A 26014-nucleotide genomic window follows, 5' to 3' on the forward strand; every position below is an offset into this window, starting at 1 on the left:
AGTTGAATTGTGTGGCATGGAACTACATGACTTTGAGTGGAATTATGCTGTTTTTAATTATGTTCACCAAAAAAGGGGCCTGATCCAGTCAGGCCCAACTTTGGGGAGGGACCTATACAAGATAACATCAAAACTATATACCCCACATGGCCATTAATAAATTCACTTTTTTAACACAACAACCACATACGGGTGTTGGAGAGTTATTCTCATCTTTAATTTTATGCAATTATTTTATCAAATGTTTTTCATTCATTCTTGTTGTTTTCGTCTGCAATACATGTAACAATTAACACTATATACTACATTTACTTCAATCACCAAAAGACAATAAACTGTATTACATAGAAACAGTTGCACAAAAAAGGAAAAGAAAAAGAAAAGCATTTTCTTGTAACTTTTCATGAAACAAAAATCCAGAATCCCATGAATATTGTGAGGGTATGCAGTGTCCAGGTTATTTTCACCTCACAAATGCCTAATGTATTCCCCCTCTGGGGATGAAGACAAGTCTTTGTGATTCCCTCTCTCTTTCTGCCTGACCTATCATTTCTTTTATATTCACTATTGGCACTATTCATCATCCACAGGTTATATAAATTTTTTTATATGGAGAGAAGGGTCTCAAACTTCTTCCCAAGGATTTTTGCCAACGTGTTATGACCTCTATTGTGAACAAATATGCATTAGCTTTAGTAGCGAGGTCTTCATCAGGGCATGACAGGCCTTCACAGATGATACAACTTAATCGTGCCAGAAGCATGGATTGTTAAGTTCTTTCTCTCCTGCTACATGAAAAATTATCTTAATCTTTACTGTGTTGAATACATTATTGCCTTAAACGAACTGGGAACCGCCGGTGTTGGGCTCCAATGGTGTCTCGGTGCCACGACCAGCGTTTGCGAGTCTATAAACAAGCAAGGAGGGAGGAGGGACTATGCAGCATCAGAGTAAGCGGAGAAATGGAAACATCAAAGACGCCTCCAACAGGGGAAGAAAAACAAGCAACAGAGTGAGAGGTGCGAGAAGGATGGCAGCAACTACAAGGGAAGGAGGGGTGGAAGATGCAATACTATACGTTTGCTGAAGCTAAACTCGCACCCACAGTGTAACAGGAGCAGGAAAGAAATAAACATATAGTACCCCAAATGAACAGATAAACAACAAAAACATATAGATACAGTACTTGGTCTCTGCTCCGTGGGAGGAATTGAAAGACAAAAAGGAGTGACAAGAGGAAGGATTGGCCATTAGCAAGCAAGGGTTTTAAAGGAAACTGAAGCAAACAAATGAAAAGCAGTGGGCAGGTTGAAAGTCCACAAAGGAGCATAGACAAAGTATATACAAAAGGTCTTGAAAGCTCGACCTAAAAAATGAAAGGATGATGTTGAAAATAAAGCAGGAAATCTGCCAACCATGCAAAGCTAATATCAGGAAAGTTAGCAAAACTTTGCATAGTAAAACTTTGCACATCTTGTTAGAACACGAGACACAGAGAGGTTCTTATCTCTGTCTTTCAGTGGATAAGTGAACAAGATAAAGAAGCACTTTTGAATTTCGATGCTAGCATCATGTAGAATGGTAGCATGCGGTTTGTGTGAAAAACTGAGGAATGAAAGTACAACTATGACTCAGTAGACGCATCAGAGGTTGAAAATTCCATGGAGGGTGGAACTAAGTCTACTAGTGGGTTTTGATATGTGGAAGCTGAATGGCCTAGTCACAGTTGTAATATCAAAGACAATGACAGAGTGCACACCTCGTATTCACAAGTTTTTCCTTGATTAATTTCCTTAGATTGTTAAATGCGTGCTGGCCCGAAATCGTGGACTGCCCAACCACGTGGTGGAACAAGTAAAGATATGTCGGGCGGAACTCCACCCCACTTCGGACGCACAGCGTTCAAATGGGCACATCAAAAAATGCCACCAATTCATCCAATCTTCTCCAAGTTTTGTTTATTTTAATCCACATTTGTTAAATCGTAACTGTTTTTCATCCAGTCAAGCGTCAGACGCTATGTAATACATTTGATCCTTAATGCTTGTAGACATGCCAATACAGGCCTTGATCTGCAGCATGGAATAATACATAGGTCCTCCTTAACATTGGCATGTTTTTTGATGTGCCCATTTGAACGCTGTGCGTCCGAAGTGGGGTGGAGTTCCGCCCGACATATCTTTACTAGTCACAGTTGTCCCATACAGATGGCTCATGTTGAGTTTCCCATTTATATGACATGGAAGTGGACTCTTTGTGATTGGTGTGGCCACAGATTGCCCCTAAGGAACACTTTAAACTCACAAGAATACTCCCTAAACTTACAGCTTAGAACTATATACTATATTAATCTTCTTTTCTGTTTTACGGATAAAGTTGTGCAACATACTAGTAAGATGTATCTGGTGTCAATTTATACTATCTCTACACCATGGCATGTATATCTCTGTCATCATTATCATCGATTGTGTGTGTTTCTGCATTTGTGAATCTCTTTATAGAGCTTAGAATGTTCATGAATTTTACTGGGGGCATTCTGTGAAATGGCAAACAGTTTGAGCGCATATTGTTTTGGTTTCTTTTTTGCTTCGCATTGTTTTGTTTGTAATTGGTTTTTCATCCCACTAAGACCTCGTTTCTTCTTGTTTTTCTCTTTCCCGATCAATTCCTCTCCCCATCGATTCTGCAGAGGGGCACAGGTGGTCCCTCCTGCCCAATGTAAGCTGTCCCGTGCTGCAGCAGAGAAGCGCTGTAGGTCTCCGGATGGCTCGCAGTGTAGTGGCCGTGGCACCTGTGACTGCGGTATCTGCATCTGTGAAGTCACAGAGCCTGGCAAATACTACGGGCCACTATGCGAGTGCCACGACTGGGTGTGCCAGACCTATGATGGTGAAATTTGTGCAGGTAAGGTGGGCAACAGCCACAAACAGGATATGATTCCAACAGGAAATGTTGTATTTGACCGATTCGTTGGAGTTCACAAGTCCCATACTCTCCTCTTTGAGTCCTTAAAAAAGTCCAGCTTTTATTAGCTAGAGGTCTGTGTTTACCACAGCCAGTTTCAGAAAGCACCTGCAGACTTTTAAATCCTTTTTAAATGTGCTGTGAGTGTTTATTGTCGCATAAAAAGAGCTCCACCACCATGTAATGCACTGGTTTTACAGAATAATATTAAATAAATATATATCAATAAATAAACATAAATACATATAAATAAATGCATTGTCGCAAGGAACCAGATAAATGACAATTAGAGCCTGATCTACAGATATTTTTAGTGCTTAAATCAGAGCTGTGTACGGAGATAGTCTGAAACTTTGAATTCAAAGAATTCAGATGATTGGCAGAGATGGACATGTCGCTTATGCATATGGAAATTCCGCCTTGGTTGCAGATTCAACATTCATGAGTGGTGCATAGACGAGTAGTTGTGATAGTTGTGTGCATTTACAGAGCGGTGTGTTGGTAGTTACACAAAGCCAATCCACGTGGCGTCTGCACCCACACTGTGACCACTTCTTAGATACTCAATCACAATGCAGTGCCTTCACCTCACTTACTTACACTCATAACCTTACCCAGGAATGATCCTGGTGCGAGTGATACAGCAGGTGTGGGAAAGTGCACGTGCATTCCTCGCTTCCACATAACATAGGTGTGAAGGCTACATTTTCAACGGAAAAAGGCAAAAAAAATATTTTCCAATTACTCTGATGTCTAACTGATCCTCTGCTTTATCATAATATGCACTTAAAAGGTCAGTTAAAACTGGCATTACTAACAAATGTATGCGTAATGTTTTGGGATAACACCTAAGTGAAAATTATTGCAGTTCCATCCTGTCAATCACTCCATTTATTTTTCTCTTTCTGGTGGTAGTGTTCCCAGAGCCAGAATTCAATTGATCTGTAAATGTGCTACTGCACTTCCACTGAGGTCCGCACTCTTTTTGCAAATATATACATAAAATATCTGGCAGACATACGAAGTAAGCGTTTCCTCAAAAATGTGTGTTAACATTGTAGTTTCAAAATTACATGTTTAGTAAGTTATGTTGAATTCTAGATGTATAATTCCGCCATGGTTCTAGATTTTGAATTATGGGAATTTTATTAAAACCACAGCTCGTTTCATTTCATTGATACCTGTGAATTTGGAGGACGTGATTGAAATATTTGCCCGCCCACCACAGAAAAGTCTATAGATTGTATGAAGTGTTAGAACATATTTATCTTCTAAGGGTTAAGAAAGTAGAAAGTATTCTGCAGCGATCCGGAAAAAGTAAAGTTTTCTATTTCTCAGAAAAGTTTTATTTCTTTTCTTGTTTGTGTACACTAAAAAGATGGTTGAAATAAGATGCTTTATTTCCCATTCATGAAAAAATAGACAAATATATACCCAGCACCTTAAGTGCATCCAGTGACTCACTAAGGCAATTTCAAACACTTTCAGACAAATTGCTAAGCCCTAGCAGTTCTGAACCGAGTTGTGTTGCTGCAATTTACTTTTGCTTTTTGGAGCTTGAATAAAGTTTGGAAATTTGTATTTCACACTTGTAGGGATGTATGACAGGACATACTTATTTTAATATATGGCAACATGTGGTTATTATGGGGTGCGGGGAGAGTTTAATATGGTTGTTTTCCCCTTGTTTTCTCTGTTTTGTGGTGCCATTCCAAGGCAGAGTAGTTTGCTTTGGAGTTTTACGGAACTGTGAGTCTTTAAGTACTCAGCAAATGTATCTTTTATTGCACAATATAATTGCTGGGTCTTGGGCTGACTTCTTTAACTGCTTGCGCAGCACTGAATTTTCAATATCGTGCACTTTGCGGGGATCTACTGGGAACAACTCTACAACGTCGATAGTTTTTCTGAACGATGCACGCACCCCTCGGAATAAATTGGGTGATCGAACTGCATGTTGTTTTTCAACAGTAGGCTGTTTATCCATTTGTATGAATGGCATTGTACAGCCGACACGTGATTCTCTCTGTCTGATTTGCATAAGGCGTTTTTAGGGCTAGAGGGTGCAAAGTAGATAAGAACATATGGACAGCATATTCACATTTTGCATTCATGATTTTTTCATCTCCACCATTACCTGTGATGTGAAAGTATTAAATACAATGGGGCAGATTTACAAGCCCCTTGCGCCACCTGTGCATCACTTTTTGTGACGCACCGACGGCGCATTTTATTGCCATATATTTACAAAGACAGGAAAAGCCACCCTGCATGACTTTTCCTGTCCTTGTAAATATGGCCCCTTTGCACGCAGCACTCTGCGTGAATGGGGCGTTCCATGGGTGTTGCTGTGTGTGTTCCCACGCAACACTCATGGAACTAGACATATTTCCAGATTTATGAGAAATCGTGAATCAGGAAATGTGTCTGAGTGCTACGCCTCCCTAGGGGGGGGGGCGTAGGGAGGTGCAATGAGGAGAAATGTATTCATTTCTCCTCGTTTTTGTCCTCTTTCTATGCATGCTGCATTCTGCAGCACACATAGAAAGAGGAAATCACCTCTGATGATTGTTTATGTACAGGAAGGTGTCCCTTCCTGTACATAAACAATCTCCGCACGACGCAGGCATCCTTACACCTTGGTTAATTTGTAAAATAAAAAGTGCTGCGGCTCTCCTCATGAGGCAGCACTAACAAGAGAAATGTGCTGGTGCAAACTGCCTCCTGATGAGAGCCCTGGCACTCACTATTCTGGAGAGGACTTGGCCTAATGGCTAGAACTGCCAATTTCGGAACTAGGGAACCGGGTTCGAGTCTCGGCGTGGCTCAGCATCCTCTGATTCTGGGGAAAATCACATGCACTCTGAATGAGTGTGCCCTTTACTGGTGCTATAAGCACTGCCTTACACCATGGTGCAAGGGTGCTTGCACCGGCACATGGCAGCAGTTTGTGCGCCAGTGAAGGGGGAAGCACAGAGATGTGACATATTGTTGTAAATATGTCGCATCCCTCTGCTTTGAAAATGCGGCGCAGCAAAATGGCTTGCGGCTCGCACTGAGTCACTTTCTTTGTAAATCTGCCCCAATGTATGTATTTAAAACTGTATTCTTCCAGTTTCTTCAGAGTGCTTTGTGCAGATTCCTTTTCTGCATAATTCACCTTTGTTGTGTGTAGATCTCTAGATGATAACCTAGTTCCCCAAGCTCTCTTGACTTTGATCACTTTTGCTATTGACTTCTCTCTCTCTCTCTCGATTTAGGTACTCTTGAGAAACTTTGGATAACCTCATTAACCTCTTCCATGCTCATGACGGCTCCCGGCCGTCATGAGTCATGGTGGGCGTGTGCGCACGACGGCCGGGAGCCGTCATGACCACGCCCGCGATTGGAATGTTCAGCACGCTGCGGCGGAATTTGCGCCGCAGCGAAGAGGTTAATAAATGGTGCACCATGCTGCTGCCAAAGTACCTAATAAAGTTGATAAAAAATGCCGATGTGCACCCTCCAAAGTGCCGATGACTTTAATCAGAGAAGGGTGGATACAAAATGCATTGAGATTTCCAAGTCTTTCTTCTTACTCATTGTCTTTCTTATTCATTCTGTTTCAAATCCGTCTAGTGTAACTGATTATATTATGTGCAAGAGGATAGGTGGAGGATTGTACATGACCATGAATTAGAAGTAAGAGAGAGGATCAATCAGCCCTCAAGCCACGACCTTTGAGTGGGAATGTCTCTGCACAAGACTCCTGGGGAAGGGTTCAAGGAAGGAATCTGTGGGAGACAATATCCATTAGAACCTGGCTTTTCAACTGCTTTAGACATTACAAAGCATGGGGCATTGTAGGCAATTTCAGAAGACATCCGCATCACAGCATTTATAAACAAAAAATGCATAGCAGATGCATACATTGCTTTGTATCTAGCTCCATTTCTTTAAAAGTGTATGCTTTTTTATAAAACCCTGCGAGAAACATTACGCACGACACTTGTCCACATGAGTTTGCAAACTTCGATTATAACCTCAATTTTACTGAAAATGTGTATGTGTGGTTTATCAATTGAACTTTTCCTGATTTATCAAATTCGCCACACAATGGGAATAGCAACATTTCGAGTGCGAGAATTCTATGTGCTAAATGCAAGGTCACCGGAAGTTATCATAAGAAGCAGGGCATGCAATACCACCAGTACACTGGTTACGTACAGATCCATGTTCCATAAGTTTTTTTTAAAGTTGTTTATTGAAGTTAGCTACAATTTCCTTGAGGTTGTTTCTCTCTGTACAAAGGGTATTATGACATGCACAGATTCCAATGCGCCGCTTTCTTTTAGAGGTGCGCCAAGTGTGTGTCCTCACCTGACCATATAATAGTCCGAGCCTAGCTACAGGAGAAGCCAATGTGCAGGGATGGACCACAAATGCCACTGTCTACATTCCAGACCCTATGTTTTACTGCACATGTAACACATGAACAGTGGCTCTGATTTACATTTCCACCCATAACATAGGGGAGCAAATCTAAAATCACGCGTTAACAGGTACAGGCCCTTTCGGGCTCACCCTTGTCAGTGCTGCTGACAACATTTCCAATACATAGGAGATAAATTGGATTTTTGAATTGGGATTATATATACATTGCACACATCTAGCCAGAAGGGCAACAAAATGATTTACACAAAGTTTATGCGGTGTATGAAGCGTATAGGACTGTTTACAAAAGGTGGAATGAGACATAAATTCTACTAAAATATGCATACAAATTTACATTTATTCATTTAAAGCTGCTCTGAATTCTTATTTACACATAAAGCTAAGTAAATTATTTGATATGGTAATATCCTTGTGCAGTAGACCAATTTCTTTAAATTGGAAATCTTGAGTTGGTCTTTCCTGTGATACTTGGTGGGATCTCGGCAAATGGACTTCAAGAAGTATGCATCTAGTACTATTACCTTTTACAGTACACATTTGAAGCATCTGCAGCAGTGAAGACCTATAGACGAATGTATTAACATTGTATTGTAATTTTGTTATATTTAATTTATTTCACTCCACCTATTCTCCACCCTTCAAGTAATGGATTTAATGATTTATTATATAACATTTCATATTCATCCATTTCATATACGTCATTTTTTGTCATAAAAGTTTCACAAAATATTTTGAACTAAAAAACGAGCTGATGAAGTGTGGCAGAGTAAGCATGATTTGGATTTGGTTAGAGGAGCTATTGAGGAAATTAAAGTGACAAGACTGTAATTTATTTCAAGAATAACGTATTCGCACTGAGGTGCATCATGGGCTTGTTTCGGCCCCTTCCAATAGTGTGCTTTGCAGTATACAGCCACAGTGCATACTTTATTTCCTCTTTTTCCCTTTTTATAGAGCGAATAGTGGAAAAGATGTCTCAGAAGAAATGTCTCAGACCTTCCCTTCTCTCTAGCGGAAACAGGGTGACCGGTTCTTGACAGCTCCATGAAAAAATAATTTGATTGGGCGTGATATTACAGTTTGGTACTCGAAAGTCAAGTATTTTTTTCGGCAGCTCCATATTTAAAAAATATTACTTACATATAAATATGGGAACTGATTTTTCTAGGAGGCCTTCGGCCTATTCTGTTCGAAATTTCTTGAATTGTTGATTATAATGCTCTGTTGCTAAGAGCTGGGCAATTTAATTTCAGTTCAGTAAGGCCAGACGTGGAAGGAATTTCATCTGACCTAGCTGCTAAAACAATTTTTAGAGGCAGGGGCGGGATGAGTTAGGAGCACAAACTCCTGATTCTTCTGAATGCTTCTCCAGCTTCACACCAACGTGTCATTTTTTAAGGCCAAGATCCACAAATTAGTCAGCAGGAATTCCGCTAGGAAAAGGATAACATAGTACATTCCACTTGTGGGTTTGGCAAACTGGATAGGAAACAAATTGGATCAAAGTTTAATAAAATTAGATGCAAGAAGGAAACATCTGGATTAATGAGCCAAAAACGTGTCCTAAAATGTCCTTTTTCCATACAAAATAAAGCATACGATTAATTCACAAACGTCTCGTAGATTCTCGAATAGTCTTGGAGTCAGATTTATCAACACTGTACGCCCGTGCAGTGTCACAAAAAGTGTCACAAACCAGCTCAAAGTGTTGATTTGGAACTTGCTTTCCAGCGCTAAGCTTTTTTTGTGCTGGAAAGTAGCCCTAAAGTAGCGCAAAGTAGAGCTATATGCTGCTTTGTGGTACTTTGCGCCGAGGGAGTGTCCCATGTGTTATATTATGTGTGTTTGTATAGCGCACCTCTCACCGGGAAGCTATTCTGGTGCTGACACGGGAGCTGTAGGGGCCGAGTCATGGATGGTGCATGGGCTTTAATATAAAACCACCCATGGATTTTGAGGCAGAGCCTATCTAATAATATTTGCAAGCAGGGCATTGCACCAAAATGTAAGTCTCCTCAAATCAGGCATAAAGGTCGAGAAAGGTCTTTTTTCCAGACCTTTCAAACCTTCCATAGGTGCTGTACTGTACAGAACGTATACAACGTTGGACAAGTTTTAAACTATGTCTATGTGTATTTATGTACTGGAAGGGCAATCTTCAGTACAAAATGAATGTTAGGCATCAAATAGACGCATTTGCACTATGGTGCAAGGGTGTATGTTTAGAGTAAGCTAGCCTAAAACGTGACAGTGCTGAGGAGAAAGCAATCTCCCTTTCATGGAACAGAGCACAGCAGATTTGATTGCAAGACTGCGTTGTGTAACTTCTAAACCTCCTGAACATAAGCAAAACGTACACTATTGGGGGCATGCTGTTGTGTGAATCCCTCAATCACAGAGGACTGTGAAAACCTTTTGTCCCAATCTACCCATCTTCCCCTGCTCGACAAATATGTCCCCTTCTGTTTTGTAGTTCAGATCTGCCCCAATCCCAATGCCAACTTCCAACACAGGTGTAGTGAATTTCACATACCCTTAAATTAATTGTAGGAATTAAATCCTTTGCACGCCTCTGCATGGGATTGTGAAGCCGTTCCCTTTCTCATATGTATTGCTAGGACTGTCCTGCTGCTGTGAGCAGTTCCATGTCTCCCTACCCTCGTGGCACATTGGGTCAGTGAACATCAAGTGGAAGGCACATGCCAGCTTCTTTTGCATTCAAGGAGTGCTGGGCTGAAACATGCTGTGTGGTGTTTGTACTGCCAACCCGACCCTCTTCCTGTATGCAGGCAGTATAATCCCCCCCCCGCACCCCCCAAAAACACCATCTACAGGGGTCCAAAGTTTCTTTTAGAGTCTGCAGCCAGCATTCACAAATGACTGGGTTGTCAAATACCAAGGCTGCCTAGTGCTAATTCAACCTCAAGGCTCGCTCATCCACCACCCTACCTTTCCTGTCTCTTTTTCTCACTCATGCAGTTTTTTTATCCCTGTTTTCTCCCTTTGTCATTGTTTCCTCATTTTACTCTTATTCCTTCTTTCTGCTTTTCTCTTACTTGCTCTCGGTTTAAGTCTGATGACCAAAATATGTCCTGGCACCTAAAAATGAGTGTAGCGTGCACACCACTTGCATCCGCCCGCACAAATTAAGCACTGCATGCAGATCTTATTAGTTATTTGGAATTTATGTGCAGGCGATCTATATTCACACATATAGAATAAGCAAACTGCTCCTAGTGGATATTCAAGCATGGATTTAAGAATAAGACTATATGGGCCTGATTCACAAAAGTAAACTTATACCACTAGTCCAAGTTTAGACCTGAAGTCTAAGTTTAGACCTGAAGTCTATCTTTGCTACGACTAAAGTTGGAGTTTTGGACAAATTTTAGACTAAAAGTCGAAGTTTAGACCTAAAGTCTAACTTTAGTAGTAGTAAACTTAGCCTTTTGGTCTAAGTTAGACTTTTGGTCTAAACTTAGACCAAAAGTCTAACTTTAGTAGTAGTAAAGTTAGACTTGAGGTCTAAACTTAGACTTCAGGTCTAAAAGTAGTCTTTTGGTCTAAGTTTACTTTTGTGAATCAGGCCCTATATATTTATTGTTTACATGATCTGAGGTTCATATTCGGACTTTAGCTTTGGCATAACCAAGTACTTATTTTGCCAGGGTATTGCTGTATTTTGATTTTTGTTAAATTATTTATCTATTTGTTTGTAAGTTTTAAGTCACCTTCTTTTCTATCATCCCCTTCCCTCTCTTTCTTTGATCGCTTCCTCATCTGCTCTCTCATCTTCTGTAATCTTTTTTCTTGCACTCCCATGGTCCTGTCACGCTACACATCTGATCTTCCATGAGTTCCTCTTTCTTCCTGATTTACATGCCCACAACACCCTTTCTTTCTTAAATGCTCTCTCTTTTTCTTTTTCAAACACACAGCCCCTCAACAAAAACACACACATGCACACCCACACACACATACATGTGTAATATGTGTATCTATACATCTTTATATATGTATCTGTCATTGGAGATGTCATCAGTGATGTAATTTGAGATATCATCAGTGATGTCACTGACCATGTCATGAGTGACGTAATATGTGAGGTAATAAGCAGTGCATTGCGGGGGTGCAAGTTATAGTTAGGTCAGCTAACTATAACTGCTAAATTTCTTTGGTGTTGTAAGAGTGAAATCTCAGCCTATCTATAACGTTCCTGTAACCTTTGTTTTTTGTGTGACTTTCTATGGTTTTTAAAATTCTATTTTCTAACTATAACGTCCCTTTTACCTTTGGTTCTTTAAGTGAGTTTGTAAGGTTTTTAAATTTAAATTTTTCTCAGTATAAAATTTCTTTTTTTTTTTTTTACAAGTTTTTAAAAATATTTTGTGACTTTCTTTTAATGTTGATTTCCTATTTCAGTAGTAGTTGTTTCAAGAATCCTTCAATATTTATAAATGTGTTTTTTTTCCCAAGTGGTTTTTTTCCAACTGTTTCTATTGATTATGGCTTAATTTTAAAAATATCTAATATCATTTTATACTTCTTTTCTTATAAATGTAAACTACTTTTTTTGTTTCTTTTTTTGTATTTTATTTTCAAATTGAAAGACTTTTATTATATTTTATAATACATTTCAAAACAGTTTTTTGAAATAAAAACAGTTGGCAATTTTTTGTATTATTGACAATATGTTAATGTATTTTTATTTATTTTTTGTACTTTTTTTTAGGTCTGTGGTACGTCTGTGGTTCTTGCGAGACACGCTAGTCAGCCAGAATTCTAGGGTTTTCTACTCCGATCATGTGATCGCAACAGAATCACAGTGCCGCAACCACGGATTCACAAATAATGCATACAATTAAATAATTTTGATATACAACACTATTTCAGATTTAGTCAGTAGGGTAGACATATTAGAGGTGCATAATGTATGACAATATATTTATTTTTAATTATAACTCACTTGAATTGCTATTTTATGGCACCGCTAATTTACCAATAGGTACCGCAAATTTACTCAGAAACCCAGCAAAATATTGTCATTTGATTGGACACATAGGGACCACAATCTTTTATCCCATTAAACCCCACCCAAAACTTAAAACTTTATTGGGAAACAGGGGAAGGAGGACATAACTTGGAGAGTCTGCTGTTTTCACAGATGTAACAGTCAACAACTATTTACAATAGCTTCAGCATCAACACCTGCCCCTGCTGAAGATCCTGTTTTGCTGGAAAATGAGGAGGATGAACAACATGCAGCACCACACAGGAAGGAAAGTGATGTCTGGCGATACTTCAGTATATAGTCAGGTGAGAAGAATGTGTCTGCTAAAATTGTCAAATTCAACATCTGTGGCAAAGAACTTTTCCGATTAACAGCAAAAAAGTATAGTCACAGCACCGCTTCCATATGGAAGTATATTAAGACCATCCATGAGAAAACGCACCACAGGCTGCTTCCTATCCTTTAGTTTGATCTCCGACTGTTGTGGCACCATCCACCTCAGCCACCATAACGGTGGCTGCTATGGCCCCCAATTTGGCGCACATGACCACCCATTGTTTATGCTGTCATATGCCTTTTGGATAAATAAAACATCTGTTGCTGAGTATTTACACGCTGTTAATACTCATCCTTGGTAACCTTTTTTTATTACCATCCACATTTGACAATACATTTCTTAAAGGCTGCTGATGGCTCCAAAAGGTGCCCCTACTACCTTCTGTCATCATGAGGAAAGGCTTGACATTGTCGAAGATTCTATAAACATTGCCCCCCTACTTTTATGGGCCAAAATTTGGCTGTCAGAGGAGCTAACATTTCCTAGAGATATTATCATAGACTGTCTTAATCTTGATGGTGTATTAGATATTTGCTGGCTATCCTTTGTCAGGGATAATGTTTACACATTGGGCCTGGGACAATATTTTGATTGTCATGACTTCCGAGGGATTACATAAATCACTTGGCCAATCGGGCCACTGTCATAAACATTACAGTTAGGGTGACCAGTAACTACTGGTAGGATTACCTTTAGCATAACACTTTATGTAAACACTTAATCAGCAGTGCACTATTGTAGATACTAGCAGCGTGTACACATTAGGAACTCCCCATCACTGTGAATCCCCTTGTAGGAGTCAACATTACATTAGGGCGCAACACATATGAATTTCCAGTGTACAGACTACCTTCCAATCACTGTATCTGTGGTACAAAATCCTGGCACTGTAACATCCAAAACCTAATCACATCAGGGCATAGCATCTAGGAAAGACCAGCATCACCTGACCATGAGTTCAGAACAACAGTAAGAGCGGCCTCTGCACTTCTATGACGGTACCTGGTGTCCTGCTGTTCTTACCGTAGGCTTCTGGGCCACGTGCCCGTCTACAACCGAGAATGTGGCAATTCACTTGACCCCCAGCATGAGGCTTTCAACACAGCTTCAAACGCGGCCAGGGCACAACACTCGGCCTTACCTGGTGAGGAGACCTTGCCGGGTCCTCCCCCTTGTAGCGGCCTCTGGTCAGGGAACTTCCTCTGTACTCCAGCTGAGTCAGCGATCCCCCGGGCTGCCTTCACCTCCTGCGGGGTCACACAGCACAGCCCTTGCCGCTTCGGGCATTACTCCTCCCAGAGGCACCGCTGCTCGTCGTCCATCTTGGGTCGGGCCTCGGGAACCAAGGCCCGTCTCCGCTCATGTAAGGTGTCCGCCTCTCCTGAGGCCCAACACTTACCGCATCTTCCAGTGGGGCCCTCACTCTCCGGAGTATTGGGCTGGGCTGTCTTCCCCTCCAGAAGGTTGCTAAGCAACCGCTCCTAGCCTGGGCTACCTCGGGAGATGCTAAGGTGATTCCAGCTCTCCACGGCTTCTCGATCACCTCGGCGAGAACACGCACTGGAGGCTAGGCAGGGGGAGAGTCTTTCCACATTCATGCTCTCCCCTCCCGGTGTACCTTGCTGTGCATGTGCTCCTCGTCTTGCTGCCCCACAGGCTTCTCGTGGTCAGGAGTATTGCTCCATATAGCGCTCATGGGCACTTTCAGGGAAAACCGGGCTGCTTCCTTTTTCTCCCCTCAAAGAAATACCACCACCATGTGCTCTTTGGTAAAAATAAAGCGCTCACCCTGCGCTAATTTCTTCCACCTACAGGGCAGGCCACCGGCCTGGGAGGTCACTTTAGGGAACTCAGCCAGGGTGGCTACAGCAGGCCAGCACACAGAGTCCTTGCCAAGAGCTGGCAGTCCTTCTTGCAGCCCTAACAGAGCACAGGTCAGCACAACAGACAAGGGAGTTCAATGGCGGTTCCTCCTGACAGCATGCCAGTCCTCCCTGGCCAGGTGCAGTCTGCAGAGCCAGCAGCATTTGGTTACAAGTCCCATGCAGTGTCTTCCCTTCTACATGAGGTCACAGCATCTTTACTTATAGTTCAAATGTCTTTATTCTGGGGGCACTTAAAATACAATTGCAAGTGCACATCACCCCCCATTCACAGTGTAAGCCTTGGCTCCAGACACACTACAGGGGGGCGGAGCCAGCATTGTGGAAGACAGGCACAGTCCTAATCAGGTGCAGCTGCTACTCATCCCACTACTCCAAATGCAGAGCAGGCCTATTCAGGTGTAAGGGAAAACTCCTCCCACTATTCTAAATTCATCCAAGGTCTATTTAGCATAGCACTGAGTCACCCAGGCAGGGTAGGACACACCTCAACCCACCCAGGGACTGGTTGGAGTGAATGCACATCCCCTCTCCCCTGTCAGTCAGAAAGAGATGGTCAATACAAATCCAGGCAGGCACAAAGACACATAGCACACAGCAATCCCCACTTCTAAAAGTGGCATTTCTAAAATAGTAATAATAAATCTGCTTTCACCAATAACTAGGCCTGGGCCAAAATTCCGTTCCGTTCGTGGAAATTGCGATAATTTGGCATTTTCGCGTTCCGCGGAAAGCGCGAAAATTTCAAAATTTCCGCATTCCGCAGCTTAGCGATAATTTGTTTCTTGCTCGCGCTGTAAAATAATACATTCTCTCGTGCGCGCGATCGCCTTACCTGAATCCCCGCGTTCGCCGACAAGTTTTCCCGATCTGGTCGCGTTCTCCACGAGATGTTGGATTGTTGGTAGCCATTTGCGCTCTCTCGCGACAGTTCGCGCCCGCAGTAACGTCATGCGTCGCGCGATCACGTCTTTCTTCTCGCGATCATGCACCGCGAGACAAGTGAAAACAAGATGGCCGAGCCCGCGAGCAAACGCATGGGTAAGTTGTCGAGCCGCGACCACGCAGAAAATACCGCAAACTGGCGGGAAAAAAACTTCTGCATCTTCGCAATATTTCCGCGTGTTTGTGGAGATTTTTAACATTTTCGCGATAATTTGCGAAAGTGAATTTCGCAAATTCCGCCCACCCCTACCAATAACCAGGATTTATCACTACTATTCCAAACATACCAAACATGGTCACGCTAGCCCTCTCTTGTCAGGAATTACCACTGAAGCACATATCAGTGAATCCCTAATGCAAATCTATGAGGGGGCAGCCTCACAGCAGTGAGAAACCAAATAGGCTGTTTGTCTCTACCAGGGCATGCCACACAGTAAGGCTCATGTCCTATCTTTTAACTAAACCACACCCTGCCCATGGGGCTAGCTAGGGCCTACCTTAGGGGTGACTGATATGTAGTCAAAGGGGAGTTGCAGACGTGGCACCCACTTTATATACCACATCACAGCAGCAGTAAATTGCGCTTTCAGGCCCTGTAGTGGCAGAGGCCTGAGACAGGTTTGAAAGGTTACTTCAGTAGGTTGCGCAAACAGTGCAGCAAGCCCACCAGTAGCATTTAATTTACAGGCCCTGGGTATATGGGATACCACTGTACAAGGGACTCACAGGTAAATTAAATAGGCCAAACAGGTGTAGACCAATCTTACCATGTTTACAAGAGAGAGCACATGCCATTTAGCACTGATCAGCAGTGATAAAGTGCCCAGAGTCATAAAACCACCAATAACAGGTCAGAAAAAATAAAGGAGTAAGGCAAAACGTTCTGGGATGACCCTGCAAAAAGGGCCAAGTCCAACAGTCACTGTATGTATCAGTTAGTACCAGGGTGTCTCATTTTGTATTTATGAGTGAGTTGGTGATTTTGTTAGTGAATGCATCAGTGTTTGCATGGGTGTGTTAATGTATGTATTTGTGAAACCTAGGGTGTCTTAAAATGTATATCACTAGCTAAGTGAGTATGTCAGTTAATGCATCAGTGTGTTCATGGGTGTGTCAGTGTGTGTATTAGTGAGTCCCAGAGTCTGTCAGTGAGTGTATAAGTGAGTGGGTGAGTATGTGAGTGAGTGTATTAGTGTTTGCAAAGGTATGTTACTATATGGAGGAGTGAGTCCTAGGGTGTCTATTACTGTATCTGTTTATACATTTTATAACAATTATGTACAGAATTGATTACCAAAACATCTCTACAAATTGAATCCATTGATCTGTTATAAAAGAGAGAAAATATAAATACATTTTATTAAAACATATTTAATAGTTTCACATTAAAGTTCAGATCACTGAAAAATAAACATTTATGTTAATAAACAAGCAGGACACAACTGTAGCACTCTAAAACACATATATATCTTTAAACATATAATTTCCTGGTTTTTACTTCTCTCAGTGTTTATACTAGTATACCGTACACAATGTACTGTATAAATAATCATCATTGAACAGTGGGGAAAAAACAATTAAATAGATTGCAGGAAAAATGAACTGCACAGTACTACACTACAAATAGGTCATACCATGCATTGCACCCACTACAAACACTTAATACGTTTTTCTAGCTAAAGGCACCTAACTAATATAAATGAATATATAAAAAAAAAATGTAATACTGAAATAGTTCATTACTCGAAATAGATGTAAAGAATGTTCAAATTTCCTACTCCATTTTGAAGATATCACCCCTGTTAGGTCGAACTACATCTTACACACTGATCATCCAGAAAAAACACCATATACTGCTGTTTAAATGCTAATCTTCCTTAAAACTTTGGTGAAGAAAGAAGAGATATGAATTTGGAAGTTTGAAAGGTAGTGTTTGTTTGAAAGTGAGGTTGCTGTTATTGTATTCTGTCCATCAAGTTGAATTTTAAAAAATACACAGTGTAGTGTCCTGAAGTTGTACGAAGTCGTTCATGAAAGAATATAGCTAATTTTGTGTATGTTCCCAGAAATTGAAATTTGTCCTACTTTGAAGTATGTAGTTTCAGTTTCTATTTTTGATCCACCAGCTCTGCATCGTTTTACCATCAATATTATGTATTTTCCACTTCTCTGGATCTGCAAAGTAGACATACAATCTGATCTACAATCTGAGCAGGTCTACATTTTTTATTAGCCTGTCAAAAGACACAGTTTTACAATCTGGTAATGTTAAGTAGATACATCTTTTCAAATTGATTTGAGTAGTAATTGCAGAGGAGCAATCTTCACAATCATGGTTCCACATGTAACTCAGTCCAAATAATTCATCAATATTAACTTCTTCTTCTTTCAAACATCCAGGAATCACCATAATAAATTCCTGAGCGTCTTGCGACTTTTGAGAGAAAATATTACAGATCCACTATACATGTCTACTACATCTTGAATGCCTGAAGCAGAATGTAATGCATCCTACCACTACATAAAGGTTACAGCAAAGTACACACGAGAGCAGATTCCATTCTCTCCTTTATGTCGAATTTCATGTAAGAGTACATTGAGAACTACATTTGCATAGCAGTTGACACCATTACTTTTTCCAGCTGAAAACCTACAACGTCACTGTCAGTATTCATGTTTTTTATCTTTACTCCTTCTTCCTTATCTTTTTTTTTGCTTCTTTAGTGGAACATCAATGGACCACTTACTAAGCTTCTGCTTAGGACAGATCCTTTGTTTCTCATGAATAGGATACTGTCCTAAGTGAGGAGGATATACACTTCTTAACTGATTGTATTCTGTAAAACAATTAGTATCGGCACTTTCTTTACAACAAAAACAAACCAGACAATGTTCTAACTCATGACAATGCTACATATGACATACCTTCTTTAAATACAGTACTTCCAATATTAATAAAAGCTGTATCTACACTCAAGATATGGATAGTTACAGCATACGCTAGAGAGAGTGGGAACACATCAACCAATCTGTTTGAGGCCATTAATCTGATCAAATGTTATAGCCAAGTATTCACCCTCATTCCTATTTCAAAAATCTATGAAATCATGAACTTTACCCATCGCACAATTTACTAATCCTTCCTTAACATTTAAAATACACTGCATAATTACTCCACAGTTTTTACACACATGTAAAAACTTACCTAATCCAGCAGCCTTAAATACAGATTTTTCAAATGAATCTAGTTTTCCTTGAAGTTTTTCAATTAGCACTATTGTTACTTCCTGGTGTTCTATTTTGTCAATGGCTGTAACTTCCCAAATTTCTTTCTTTTCCAGTTTCAGTAATTTTTCATTAAAATTGGAGCTCTCTTGAAGTGTAGGTATTAAACAAACTATTGATTTTCCTTCTTCAATCAAATTGAACATATACTGTGCTGCTATCTTCTTACATGTAAATAGTTTTTTGATAATGTGAGCTTCTAAGGTGTCTTACCTTCCTTTGTTTGAAGTCCAACTCTAAAATTCTTCAGAATATTACCATATATCTCGTCAGACGCTTGATGCATATTCTTCATCAGTTCCTTGTATTGGAAATTCAGCCAAATGTTTTCATTTTCAATACTCTGTAATGAATTATGAGTTTGTTTATGCAGAAGAACAGGCTCTATTTTCACAGGGGTTAGTTGCAGTAAGTCACCAAAAGCAATTAAATGCTTTCTTCTGCAGAGAATATTGTACTCTGTTTTTAAAATCTGTTGCATTCTTAAGTTCAGAAAGGCAAGCATTACATTTGAAACCATGCTTACCTCATCAATTATTAAAACCTTCATTTTCTTCAAAACTTGTGTTACCTTACCTCATGACATGCTTCACCAGATAACGTCTGGTATCCCATTTTATTATCATGTTCTACATGTAGCATAAATAGTCGATGTAGAGTAATTCCTTGACTATTGTGTGCAGCTAATCCATTTGGTTCTGTTACTACACACACAACAAATTTGATTGTGTTGTCCTCTGTAGGTAAGCGGTCAGCACTTCAATTAAAAAGCTTTTCCCAGTGCAAGCTTTACTACTAATGTATTCAAGAATTGGCTTGAAGAAGGAGCAACTGCATTCTTTGTTGTCATGGAGAAATCCATGTTCTACTTTCTCTTTTACTTTTATATTAATGTCTTTTTGTTCATTGATGAGTTGTGCAACTAACTGTTCCAGATCTTCAGTTTCTTGTTTAGCCTGCTTCTTCCTGTTGAAGCTCATCACATTTGCATATAAATTTGAAAGACTGAACACTGAATACTGTCTTTTACAGCATTAAATGAATCGTCATAGCAACCATAGCTTCCAAGTAATTCAGATTCTGCATGCCAAGGTTTGAAAAGCTCTCTTTTCTCTTGAGTTTGGCAACTAAGTTTACTGTGGTTAATGATATATCCTTTTGCATGTTTTACTAAATAACCATCACATCCAAGAACAGCAAATGTGCCTGCTTCTAGGTTTTCTTTTACATTGCTTCTGTATCTGTAGTACTGAGGAATTTCATGTAGGCACATGTTTTCCAAGTGTGCACTTCTTGTTGTTGTGTAGTATGTCTCCAACATGTTCATTTTTTCTATGTTTGTACTTTCCGGGTCAAACTCTGCTAGAGACTGAATTTCCTGAAAATATTTAACACTCTATTCCGTGTACGTGCAAGGCTCAAACGTATCCAAGCTATTGCCCTTGACTTAGAATATAAACTTACTGAGCTCAAAATGTCCCAGCATTAATAAAAAAAATCTCCCTACGACAACATTTTAAACTGAAGCTGTACAACTTTTTTGTTAGACTCTTTTCTGCACTAATAGCTTGCCACAGCTCTTTAATCTCAGTCTTCTCTGATTTTGTAATGTATGACTCAACATATTGAGCAACAGCAATAGAGTTGTCTGCAGCAAATTGTATGGCCATATTTGCATTCCACATTTCCAGGATCACTGCATTGTAATCATTAATGCATTTGGACACATGTATGCTTCTCAGATTGTGTATGTTTTTCAGTGACTTCCGTGTAACTGTATGTCTCACTGCAGACAAGCAGCTGTTCACTCTTCCTTGTGAAATAACAGGTTGTTGGACTCCAAAATGACATTTTGTGTAAACAATTCCTTTAGATCTGTATTTTCTATGGCAGTATTTCCCACATCAACTGCAGAACTTGTTGTCTCAGGCCTTTGTCAGTAGTGTGTTTCAGGAGTGTGCACGTCACGTACTGTTCTATGGAAGAGAGCACACACTCATCACTATATGTTCCAAATTTTGGAGCTTCTTTTATCCATAACAGTATGCAAAGAGCACCTCTTGCTTGGTACTCTTTATGCCAAAAGACATCAGTTACTTCAGCAAGACCAGGCTTACTTTTGTTGCAGATAAAAAGATAACATGATTTGGAACCTGTGGTTAAAATATCTGCAAACATTAGCAGGATCTAAAGAGCAAAGTTCTCCTTCAGTTTTGAAGTTGATGTCCTCAATGTTTTAGTGTGCCTCTCTTAAAAATTAAGGGAGGTCATCCCATGCATATTCAGCACAACTAAGTGTATTAAACAAAGTTGGCGCTCCCAGGTTTCTCAGCATGCATTTGACTTATCCATTTGTGCCACATTGGCACGCCAACAAATTAATTCGATTTCATTCTAAGTTTTCATCTTTTTCTTGAACTTTAGCAACAAATTCCTTTGCAGAGAATTTTTGAAGATTAACACTTGTCTTCAGTATATGATTCACAGTATGTGAAAGTCCAGAAAAGTCACTTTCAAACAGAGGATGGAATATGTATGGAATGCACGGACTAAATATTGGATCCTCTGAATATAGTCGCATTGAGCACTGTACAGCATGGTCATCATAGCGGCCTCCTGCTTCAGTGCGAAACATTTGGGGGAAACAGCAAGCCTCTAATCTTTTTTCCAATGCACTTAAGGGAGCTCCTTTTGCTTGTTTCATTTGAAACAGCTCAATAGTATTGCCAATTATTTCTTTAGAATGCAGGGGATGAATGCTGTAGTGTTCATAAATTTCTTCTGATCTGGATTGATCCACTTTTTCAGTTTTTCTGCTTTATGCTAATGTCTGATCCTCTGCACAAGTTACCCTTTCAGCCACCTCAACATTTATTAAGTAAACATAATTTTTCACTAGGGATATTGTTGAATTTTTTACCTTTTTAACATCTACTAACTCTTGCCATATTTCCTTCTCTTGGTTCAAAGACCATTTACTAAAATATTAAGAAGTTCTTCAATATCTATATTTACCTCTATAGTTTCTATATTCTGTTTGAAATCTAAAGGTAAATACACAACTCTTCCTTTAAGTCCTATCTGGAGCTCAGTTGGAGGTGTCTTTCCTATCTTTGCCTCCATACAAAATGTGGCTTGGAATGGATATATACACTGTATTAGAATTGATTCATAAACATTTAATACTGTAAGCTCTTCTGTAACAGACTTCTATACTAACTTATTATATATGGCTTTCGCTGGCATTTTATTATACTGGAGATTATCAAAGCAGTGCTTACATATAATCTGCCTTGTGGACAAACCAACATTTTCCTTAACAAAAAAACATGCACCAAATTCTTGCCACGCATTGTTCTCTTTTTCAGCTTTAGAGACACAACTATATTGAGAGTTGGCGTTTTGTATTGAGTGCATCGACAACAAATACAAACACAGTTTGGTTTATCAGAGCAAACTGTGTTACATTTTGCAATCTGTTGTGCAAAGGTTTTAGTACTAATTTCTGTATCCTTTTCTTCTACACCTCCTCCAAGAGCCAACTCTACTTTCCCCAGAGTCATCTTCTGGGCCTAACAGCCGAAACTGAATATCTTCACAAACTTTTTCTACCTCAGCTAGTGTTCCATGTAATAAAACTCTATTCATCTCTCCGAAACATAAGGCAGGAATTTTTACATAGTAAAGTCTTCTAACCAAAGTAAGTATTTTGGAGTGGTGAACAGCTAATATCCTGAAATTATGAAAGTTGCTTCTGCAAAGTTTCATTGAAAGACATGCCAATGAATGTCCCTGTAAATTACTATATTTTCTCACTATTGATGGATCTAATCCTTGCAAAGTGGCAATTTTCTGTTTTAGACCTCTGGATGGAAAGTCACGTATAAAATGTTTTGATAAGTCAATTGACTCCTGATGAATACTGCAAATAGTACTACAGGTCCATTTGTATGCTGAAATCTGTGTACCCCTACCTTGCACCTCTTCCGCTACCACTTCCTCTACATTCCTAGGAACCCTCTCCTCTTTTACAACAGGGATAACATCTTTTACTTTATAAGGACCACTTAAATCAACTGCATGCACTAGTGTGTTATCTTGCAAATAGCTTTCTTAATTAAAATAAGCTTCTGTACTAGAGGTATGCTTCCATTCACCTTTAAAGGTTTTGCAAAAATTAGTTCTATTAATAAGCCATTTTCTAATAGTTCTTTTCTTCATACACAACACTGTTTTGTCTAGTGTCCTCATTCTATTCAATATTAATATAAATACTTTCCTCTTCAGAGCAAATGCTTTCTCAACAACACTCTCAATGTGTTCCTTTTGCTTAAGAGCAGCACTTCTCCTCTTATACTTCTTTATCGGTTTCACCAAATGTGATATTGCTCTAGTCTGAAACATTTGAGCTCTTAACTCCTTAAACTGTTTCTGTATCCATGACAAAGTCCCTGATTTCTTAGAGCATTTTCTACTTCCAGAAACATGTACTCCTTGCTTTTCTCCACTTGATGTGTAAATTCAATTGTTAGACTAGACTTTTGTCACGTTTTTGCATTGTACGACATATTTATTTGAGAAACTGCTTAGTATTCTTACCAGCTTCTCCTTTTTTCCTTCCCCTTATTTTGTTTGTCTCTTTGTGTCTGCAGTTCATATTACTGTGTTCTCTCTTTCTTTTGCCTTTCTCTCTTGTCAGGCATTGTAAATCTTCTTTCTCAAATAAAATCAGATGTCTGTAAAAAAAATAAACAATAAATTAATATCTACGACAAATAACTTTATTACCAATTTACTGAGTAACTGGTCATTCTTTAGTCTAGGGTTTATAATAAGTTATACAAGACATACTTTCCTTTTAGTTTGTTACTCTGCTTTCCACAGTACACAGAAATAACTCTGTATTCATCTACCTCTCTTAGAAATATGTATTATAGATATGCTAACTATAGCTGAGTGAGTCAGTGACTGCATTAGTGTGTCCTTGTGTGTATCACTGTATGTATTAATCTGTCCCTGGATGTATCACTGTATTTATCAGAGAGTATGTGACTAAGTCAATGACTGCATCAGTGCATCCACATATATCTCAGTGTCTGTATCAGTGTGTCACAGAATATCTCACTATCTGTATAAGTGAGTATGTCAGTGTCTCACTGTATCTATCACTCTCTCATGGTATCTGATGGTGTGTATTAGTAAGTGTGTCACTATATTACTCAATGCATCACTGTGTTTGTGAGTGTATCAGTTTATCTATTGGTGCCTACAATAGTGTATGAGTGTATGTATCAATGAGTAAATGAGTAACTCAGGGAGTTCACCAGGATATGCATTGGTGTTCTTGTGTATATATCAACATACCCAAGGTATCTAACTCTGTGTATAAGTGACTGTGTGAGTGTATCAGTTACTGCATCACTGAGTGCATAGCTGTGTCACTATATACATCAATATGATCCAGAGTGTGTAATTGTATGTATACATTAGTGTATACATGATTTTAGTTACAGTATTACTATGTACATGGGTGCCTCAGTGTATTTATTAATCTGTCTCAGAGCATTTTATTGTCTATCTAAGTACCTAAGTCAGTCACTGAGTGTATCAATGTGTCCTTGAGTGTGTAACTGCATGCATCAATGTCTCCCATGGTGTCTAAGTGTGTGCATAAGTGAGTGTGCTAGTGTATTAATGAATGCATTGCTGTGTCCATAGCTTCCCTATAGTTCTACTCTACAGTTTGTAAATAGTTATGCAAAAAAAGTGTATTTGTATTCTTTCCTCTGATCTACCTCTTGTATACATCAGTATTACAGATACAGTGAATGTATTGTTCTAGGTATTCTTGTGTGCACATGTGTGTAATGACATACATTACTGTTTCACTTAATCCTTTATTGTGTCTCACTGTATATCTGGTTTTATAAATGCCACTATTATTTTGTTGCTGAGTATCTTTCTAAAAAATTTACTATCTACTTTATAGTGGTTGTCCCTACATTATTGTCTGCTTAGGATCTCTCACTACTTATCCGCATGTCATATCTATAATACAGCCCCATTACTTTGTGCCTTTATGTACAAGTGTGTTACTGTATAAATTATTGTTTACTTTAATTTCTCACTATATCTTCCACTCTCTCTACATGTCTACATGTCTTGCTATACACATCAGTTTCTCCCAGGGTACCTCAGCTTAAATTTTACTATTTAACTAATTATCTAACTGCATACATCAATACCTCTCAAAGGGCCAGATGTGCGACGCTTGCATTTAGCGAGGCGCAATTTGCGACTCGCTAAATGCAATGTACAACAGTGTCTGAGACACTGTTTGAGATTCCCAATGGGGTCACAAATTGCATGTCTCATCAATATTCATGAGGCAAGCCCAATTTGCGACCCCATTGGGAATGGCCAGCACTCACAGGGATGGTGGCCTGCTGGGGTCAGCAGACCACAATGTCTGTGACTTCTTTTTCAATAAAGCAATTTTGTTTTTTTTTAATGCACCCCGTTTTTCTTAAAGGAAAACGGGATGCATTTAAAACTGAAAAATGAAACTTTTCAGTTTCATTTTTAAGGGCAGACAGTGGTAATTCTAGTTGTGTATGGATAGCTTTGGCGTGATCCGTCAAACATGGATTGAGAAAAAAGGGGGGGGGGTAAAAAAAGTGTGTCTCCCGTATTAATTCTTATAGACTCTTTAGAAACTCCTGCAGCCTGAACCGCTGCATGGAATTACCCCACATTTGGCAGAAAGCTAGCTTTTGGTCCACAGATTGTGCTTTTTGTTATTTGGTGTAAATCCATTCAGAATTGTGTGAGAAATTAAAAGGAACCCAAATTTGTATATCTGTGGCCCAAATTATTTGTTACTAATTCGTGAAGAATCGTGAATTCTCGCGCCAACAGGAATGCCGTGATTGGCTGGCCACAAATGAGCAGAGAGTTGTGGCTGACATTTTTGTTTTTTGGAACAGTCCCTGGGGTTCAAATGCAATGGCAGAAACTGGCAAAAGGGGTCAGGTTGGATGTGTCCTGACACCATGGCTGGAAAATAGGGGGTTTTGCGATACCCCTGATGTGTATAATATGTTGCAAGTTTTTTTCCCCAAGTGCGTCCATGTGTAAAGTCTTTACAATTTTGTG

General features: G+C 39.6%; 1 protein-coding gene across 1 annotated transcript in view; it reads left to right on the plus strand.

Moving 5' to 3' along the window:
- ITGBL1 (integrin subunit beta like 1) overlaps positions 1–26014 on the plus strand; it is a 1349590-nt gene that overhangs the window by 62913 nt on the left and 1260663 nt on the right. Inside the window, exon 2 of the mRNA XM_085622268.1 lies at positions 2690–2904. Within this exon, the coding sequence (XP_085478394.1) occupies positions 2690–2904 (215 nt within the window). The remainder of the gene's footprint in view (positions 1–2689; positions 2905–26014) is intronic.

The sequence above is a fragment of the Triturus cristatus genome, chromosome 8 (assembly GCF_964204655.1).
Source record: "Triturus cristatus chromosome 8, aTriCri1.1, whole genome shotgun sequence".
NCBI classification, from domain to species: Eukaryota; Metazoa; Chordata; class Amphibia; order Caudata; family Salamandridae; genus Triturus; species Triturus cristatus.